This window comes from Monomorium pharaonis, unplaced genomic scaffold (genome assembly GCF_013373865.1).
Source record: "Monomorium pharaonis isolate MP-MQ-018 unplaced genomic scaffold, ASM1337386v2 scaffold_517, whole genome shotgun sequence".
NCBI classification, from domain to species: domain Eukaryota; kingdom Metazoa; phylum Arthropoda; class Insecta; order Hymenoptera; family Formicidae; genus Monomorium; species Monomorium pharaonis.
Genome location: NW_023415821.1, coordinates 3,389 through 11,245, shown reverse-complemented (window position 1 = coordinate 11,245; position 7,857 = coordinate 3,389). Strand labels below are relative to the sequence as shown.

The window sequence follows — 7,857 nt, the reverse complement described above, 5'->3', positions numbered from 1 at the left end:
ATTTTAATCCGAGTATCTTGGTTGCGCAATTGTTAAAGGAAATTGGTAAGCCTTGATCTTGGTTGTCTGTTCGATAATGCATCGATAATGTTAAGATGAGTTGCGTGCTATTTAGCGGGAAGCCACCCTACCATACAAAGATCCTTCAATTGATGTGAGACTTCCTTTAATTGTTGTACTATAACTGCTTCACCAAAGATGTCATCGACATATCTGCCGTGAGTGATGGATAGTACAGCAAGTGGAAAGTTATGTCCTTCGTTTTCTGTCAGCTACAGCAGAGTTTGTAAAATGGCTAAGAATGATGCGGCCTTTGTCCCGTAGGTGACCGTTGTTAAATAATATGACACTTCATTAAGCTGGTCATCAAGCCAGAGTATCCACTGTAAATCCCAGTCATCTTTGTGAACCTTGATCTGCCGGTATATCTTTGTGATGCCCGTGGTGAAAATGTGACGATGTCTACGTATCCATAGTAAGACACATTCTGAGATGTTCAAATGTAATTTGGCTTCAATGTACATCAGGTTATTAATAAAATAGCCTGAGATCATGAGCTAGAACCATTAAACACAATCCGCAGCTTTGTTGTTGCCCTGTCAGGCTTGAGCACTCCATGATGCGGGAAATAAAAGTGTGAATAATGATGAGAAGTGAATGGTGCCTTCGTCATGTGATTAAGTGTTTCATATTCTGCTATAAACTGTTGATAGCGACGTTGGTAACCCACATCTCTTGAGAATGGTCTGAGTAAGCCTTTGAAACAACCGATGAGTAGCGTTGTAAGAATCGCCTAAGAGAGTAAACGGATGATTTTAGTGGAATTTGAACAATATATCTCTTTGATAAATCGTTGAGAATGTGTGATCTTAAAATGTTCCTCGCATCTCTGCTCATTAAGAGTGAGTCGGTTGACATTGTGAGTAGGCACCGCCTCTTGAACTCACCAATCATAATTTTGTCAATAGCTCTTGCAAGACGTCTTCGTGTTTTGAACAGCAACATGATGCGTTGACGTGATGGTGCTACTTTCTTTGACTGGTTCAAGAATGAACTATCCGAAGATGGAGAGTAGTGCAATCGGCATGAATGGAGAATGCCCGATAAATATTGAGCTTCATGATTTGCTCGTAGGCATTTGTTCCAATAAGGATATCAACTGGCCGTCGGATGAGAAAGTCTGGATCAGCTAATACTAAGTCTCTGAGATGCGGCCATTTTTTCGGTTCCGTCCCGAATAGTGGTAAGATTTTACGTAAACTGTTTTGAGGATGTGAGCTTAAATGGTGGCAGTCGAATCTGAATGTGTTTAACGCAACGGGAGCGACACGGACTCTACGTGTCTGAGTATACTACTTGCCCCCGATTCCAATAATAAAGATACTTGAGTACTGACGAGGGACGTTAAACTGCCGAATGAGATTTTCTGTGGCAAAGATGAGTTCTGAGCGTGTAATCGATGAGTAAAGCGTACTAGTGAATGTATGAGTGAATGAGAAGCCGCTTATTCTCGTATCGCTCCTTGAGCAATTCCCAGAAGGACCGAATGAGTCACCTGTCATTATCAATCCGGAAATCAGCTGAGCCGGTTCCAATGAGACTCGAAGGGAAATGGAGTTTGTCGACATCCGTGACCTGTTGATTGTTGTAGATTAAGCTCATAAAGCTCATAAAGTAGGTTCAAGCTTATAAAGACATTAAAGAGCTCCCGAAGACCATGCTAAATACTCCCCAAAGACCTTAGGAAGTGAGATGTCTGGAAGGCGTAAATGCACTCGTTTTCCTTCACCTAATGCTGAGATCGTCTCCTTCAGAGCAGCTTGATCTAACAATGAGTGGCGGGATCTGCCTAAGATACGTCGTGCATTCATGTAATGCAAAGTCTTCTCTCAACAAGCGTTCTTGGAAATGTACTCGTAATGAGTTAATGCAGAGAGCCATTAGATTTCAAAGTAGACATGTTTCCTTGAAAAATACTATTGCGAACGCGAGCTTCGCGAGCGTGAGCTTTGCGCGCGTTGTGAGCGCAAACTTAACGCGAAAATCAATATATCAATTGTCTCAGTCAGCTGAGTCTAACGGCCCCGGCGTTGCTTAGTTATGTATAAACAAATGGTTTGTTTAGAACTTCCTGAGACGTCAACTCGTGCGGACGTGCACGCAGTAGGTTGTAATCGTGTTCGCAACAATACCTTATCTCTTTTCAATTTAAAGCTAAAACTGGTTTACTCTACTTCTTCGAAATGTTTCTTGTGAAACTCCGGAAGTATTTTTGCTATCGATTTGATGGCCGAGATCCAGCTGCGTCTGCAGCTTCAACGTGAGCTCCGTGGAGAGCCTGACTAGAGAAGCGTGTCGTGACGATGATCGCTTTTCCTGCGGGTATTTCCAGTTGAGGAGTCAAAGGTCGCTCCCGTCTTGCTTAATTTTCTAAGTTTTCACTGCGTCCGTTGCGTGGATGAGCGTTGCTGTATCACGGGTGTGATGCGTAATCGCGCTGATCACTCTGAAAAATACGTGCCACAATCCGACTCAAAGAATCAAAAAATGTTCGCGAATTGCGTACTAAGATTGCTGATATCCCTACGGACGGAAGCAGAGCGAGAGAACGTCGTGAAGTCAGTGCTCAAAGAAGTAATATAGAATTGTTTTAATGTATAAATCACACGCAATGCTCAGAAACAAGTCTGAAAGATCATATATTTATCACAGATTGAGTAATAAGGATAATACACTTGGAATGTCTGAATAAGATAAAACGAATATCTTACACTTTGAGTAGTTCGTAATCGTACGCGCGGGTTAATTATATTAATTGAATACTGGCCTGGAGATGATAACGCCCATGAGCCGTATATGCCATGTGGCGCCGTCGTGTGCTTATGTAATAAATCTGAGCGGTCGCTGTTGATGCACTAGAGATGTCCTAGATGAGTCCTTTTGTCAGAGATCGTAACCTTGATCACTGATATTAATCACGAGATTGCTGAAGATCCACAGAGTGAAAAAACATGCGAGAACTATGTGCAAACACTATTCACGTATACTGCAAACAACCGCTATTGAGCAAGAATTACAAGCAAAGTGCCGCGCAGCCGTACACGCTAGCTGGCGCGCTGGCTAGCGCCATGCAATCTAGGCGAATGGTGGCTGAGAGGTGCTGCCACCTGACGCGACGGAAATATCAATAATGATTCTCGAACAACAGGGTAACGGGAATAAGCAAAGGTAAGGAAGGAGGAAGCAGGAAGATGAGGCTTATGATAACAAAGCTGGAGGAGTTAACAGATAAGGAGGAAATTTTAGAAAGGGAAGAGAAAGAATGGCCTTCACTTGGGCACAGTACAATTGGACACCGTGCAAATGGACACGCTGCAAATGGACACAAAATAATGTACACCGTACAGTTCTACACCGTAAAGTTGTACACCGCAAAGATGTACATCGCAAAATTGTACACCATAAAGTTGTACATCGTATATTACTACACCGTAACCGTGCCCCCCCCCCTCACACACATATACAGGAGGTGCAAGGGGGGGCCTTCGGTCCCCTTCCCGCACCTATACCATCGGTAGGGGTGCCCTAAACAGAGAGGTATAGAAATGTACGGTGTACAATTTTACGGTGTACAACATTGCGGTGTACAACTTTACAGTGTACAAAATTCCTGTGTCCAAATAAACCGTGTCCATTTGCAACGTGTCCATTTGTACTGTGTCCCAATTGTACTTTTATATATTAAACATGCATGTATATTTTCTGTATTTAAAATAATAATTTATAAATATCGTATTTGATAATACTAATAAAATTTTTTGGCGGTTTTTCTTTAGCCTTGCTATCAATGTCGGTATTCTGTATGAGTTTCCCGCCAAATGAGCCACTCCCGAGAGGAAATAGGAAGAACGTGGAGATGACAATAGATGAGGATTTAACGACGAAGGAAAAAGGGTTAGGATGACGGATAGTGGAAACAGCAAGAAAAGAGGACGGCGAAAGGGAGAAGGGTGGTAATTTCGAACAAAGAGATTTGGGTAGAGAGTATAAAATGGAATGGGATTGAAGAAGCAAGAAATAGAAAGAGAAGAGGAGGATGGGCAAGGAGGGAAGAGAGTAATTAGGGCAAGAAGGAGAGATGTGATGGGGGTAGGAAGAGTAAGGGAAGGAGAATTTATGTGTATTGTAAAGTTGACAAGTGGTATTAGATGAAATTGAATTCATATTGTATAATGTATGTTATATTGTATGTAAGTTTAGTATTGTTTTGATGATATAAAGGGTTTGATGCACATTTTGAAAATACCCTGGCAATCCTGAAGGGAGTCCGGAATAAAGATCCCTCCATCATCCGTCCGTCCGTCCGTCCGTCCGTCCGTCCGTCCGTCCATCCATGTAATATAAATAACATACAAATATATATTATTTAACTTATAGTTTTTAACTTGCCTATATATGCATCATTTCAGATACATGATTAAATCAAATCGTTGTCATCTATAGATTGTTCAATTCATTATAATTGCAGCATTGAACTATAGTACGTACTAGAATGCATATTGTCGTAATAAAGCCGACCCAGCCTATAAGACAAAGATCACTGCTATAGGAATATACTTCTTACAAATGTTAATGTATAACATGCTACATTTTATTTCTTTTAAATTTTTAAATGGCAGCATAGGATAACACATTATGTTATTGGATAATACGTCAGAAGATAGAAATATTTGGAGATAGGGATAGACGCTATCTTCCTCGACTTGAAATTATCAAGCAAAAATATAATAGGCAGTGTACTTTTCATTAAATACTATAGTTCAATAAGTTGCAGTTAGTAATCTCCCATAATAAAAACACAGACATTTAGAATAAATCGGTGATTGCAGTCAAAGGAGAAACAATTATATTTTTCTAGATAACTCTTGGACTAAATCTAGATGGATTTTATCCAAATAACGAGAAATGAATACTAATTAGTCGACATTTTGGCACATTCCGTTTATTAGACAAACAAAATTTGGAGCCTTGATTTAGATCCTCTTCAGGTTTTCATTACAAATTATGCACAACAACATAACAGCTTAATAAGCTCGGACCAACGAAATGGACAAATTTGAGTCCATTTCTTACCTTCGTGCATGCCTGACATGATTTTAATCATGTTTTTTGACATATTGTATTACTTGACCATCTTTTAATTTATAATTTATTCATTAACTTTTGACATAATGTACTTCATATTTTGTTAGTCCGAACTTATTAATCTGTTATGTAGTTCGATATGCCTAAATCAAGGGTCGAAACGTCATTTGTCTAATAAACGGAATGTCAACTAATTAGCATTTATTTCTCGTTCATTATTGTTAGCTACTATAAGTTGACCTTAACTATTGTTGTTTATCCAAATATATTGAATAATCTATACTAGTCTTGACAATCTCGACGCAGTATTTTTGCGATAACTTCTGACAAAATTTAGACGGCGTACTAGACATTTTATACTAATTCCGAACTATATCTTGTGTGAATGTTTAGATGTACAAAATCTATCTAGTTATGTCTATTTTATCAAAAATTTGTCCGAAATACATCTAGTACTTGTTGGTATTATCCAACTCTTGTTAAGTTGGCCGTCGGGTAGACATATTTAACTAAAAAAAAAATATAAAAATGAGATTGGTGGACGTATTCCGATGTCTAAGACGCATCTAACACAAGTCAAATTGATGACAAGTTTTTTTTCATCAGAAATGTCATAATATAATTCAAATTTAATTCTGCTAGTCACTTATTCACCTGCTGCAAGAATATGCGATTCACTTTCGGCAAATCAGCGATGTAGCCAAAAATTAAACGGCCAATACCGGAAGTAATACCAATACACATAACTGGTAGTTTGCTGTCGGCATCTTTGAACGTCATAGCCACAAACTTTCCTATATGAACGTACGGAACGAAGTATCTAAAATAAGAAACGATTTTCTCTATATAGATACAAGAAAAATAAAATAAAATTCATATATAGTATTATATTACTTTACATTTAAACGAGAAAAAAATTGTTCAGAAGAGAAACAATAAATACACATTATTTTGATAAAACTTTCAATACATTTAAGATTTTCTCGAATCTTATGAAAAATTGAATTAATAAATTAATAATTTATTAAAGAAATTAGTAAAAAATTTAAAAAAATGCATTTTAAAGAAGGAAGATTACATCTGTTATTTAGTTACGTCTCTGCAATATTTTTTGTTCCTAATTAAATTATAGAAAATAAAAATGAATATTTTTCAAATATTTCTTACTTTAAAATACTGCAATTCAAAACATTTAACAAAATTAACAAAACATTTTAAATAAAGTGACGCAGTAGTGTATAAAATATATTAAAAATATCATCAAGTGTATAAAAAAATATCATTAGATAAAGTATATTGTAGTTACGGCGCTATTGAGGTGTTAATACATAGCACGATACAGTTGATGTTACAAACGTTTTGAAACATTCTTTGATTGGCTAATTCGTAAAATTCTTTGTTCTGATTAGTCAATCAAATACTTCGAAGCGTTTGCAGCGTCAAGTGGATCGCACTCTTTATTTCGAGTCTTGGCCTGATCTATCATATGATATCGAGATAAACTTTTAACTACAGTCAGTCCGAATAAAATTGATGCAATTAATCCTGAGATCTCAAGACTGACAATGAGATAAAAATGTTACTTCACGATTCTACCCAGGTAGCAAATATAAATCATTTTGACATCAAATTTTCATAGTCACGTTAGTACGAATAACGTCATATGACCAGAAAGCAACGTAATATTTTGGCTCCTTTTTTCACCGTCATTTCATGACGTCATTATAACTTATAATAATTTGATCCTGCTCCTCAGCAAATATATTAATTTTGATTTTACGTTTTTTTATTTCTTAATAATTTATGTGAATGTAATCAAAACATAACATATATAAACAAAAACATCCAAAAAACTATTGATCATTATTTAAAGATTGACTAGACAACACTATTAATAATAATTAATATAATATTTTATATAATTAATATAATATTTTATATAATTATTATTATTAATATTTTTTAATTATATAATTTAGTTTTATCAGAAGAATAAAGCAAAAACAGATATTTTTTAAAGTTATTCCGCATGTTATTTTGCATATGTAAAAGTCAGTAACAAAAACTATAAATTTATATTTATTAAATAAAAGTATTATTTAATTATACATGTTTCATCTTTCTGACGTCTATTGAACTAATCTATAACAAATATGTATTCATAAACATCAAGTGTTCATGGATCGTCACAGAGTGTTAGGTTGCGTACAATCTTTGAAGCAACATCGACGGCGGCAGACAATTGGATGAATGATCACATAGCACAAAAGAATACAGAAATATCGCAGCAAAATTGCAATATCAGCAATATTACATATTACAGTAAAATATTACAGTAATACTATTAACATATTACAAGTTTATAAATAACATTGAAATATTAGATTATATTGTAGCGATATTATATTCTAAATAGCAATACGTTAATATTGATATTTGGAGACTCACATTAAATAAGTGAGAATTTACAATAAGTGTTAGTACGCCATAAGAAATTGATCAATCACAAAAAAAAATGAAAATAATATTATAATTTGATTAATTGTGATTAGTTAGATTCTTATAGCTTAAAGCTTTTTTGAAACCTAGCTATTTTCCAGCTATTTTGAAACCTAGCCTAATGTAAAAATGTCATAAATGAGTACGTTTTCACATTACCTTTAATCAGGTTTAACAACATCGGTAGTTCTTAGACTTTTAATTACATTTTTC

At 35.7% G+C, this 7,857-nt stretch overlaps 1 protein-coding gene across 2 annotated transcripts; it reads right to left on the bottom strand.

Annotated features, from left to right (window-relative positions):
* Positions 1–4,233: 4,233 nt before the first annotated feature.
* On the bottom strand, positions 4,234–6,005 carry LOC118648569 (monocarboxylate transporter 10-like). 2 transcript variants are annotated; one of them, XM_036294908.1, is made up of 2 exons: positions 5,800–6,005; positions 4,234–4,316 (listed from the first exon to the last, which is right to left on the bottom strand). In XM_036294908.1, the coding sequence occupies exons 1-2, from the start codon at positions 5,923–5,925 to the stop codon at positions 4,257–4,259; spliced, it is 186 nt and encodes a 61-aa protein (XP_036150801.1). In that variant the 5' UTR covers positions 5,926–6,005; the 3' UTR covers positions 4,234–4,256. The 2 variants fall into 2 exon arrangements, 1 of the variants encoding a protein (XP_036150801.1); XR_004965329.1 differs by lacking the exon at positions 4,234–4,316 and adding an exon at positions 4,884–5,654 and having other exon boundaries at positions 5,800–5,997.
* Between the last annotated feature and the right edge of the window lie 1,852 nt (positions 6,006–7,857).

What these genes read in the sequence shown, in the direction of transcription:
- LOC118648569 (XM_036294908.1), bottom strand. Translation starts at nt 5,925, where the DNA reads ATGACGTTCAAAGATGCCGACAGCAAACTACCAGTTATGTGTATTGGT. An exon ending in ATCGCATATTCTTGCAGCAG is followed by an intron (nt 4,317 to 5,799) that starts GTGAATAAGTGA and finishes GACTCCCTTCAG; the next exon opens with GATTGCCAGGGTATTTTCAA.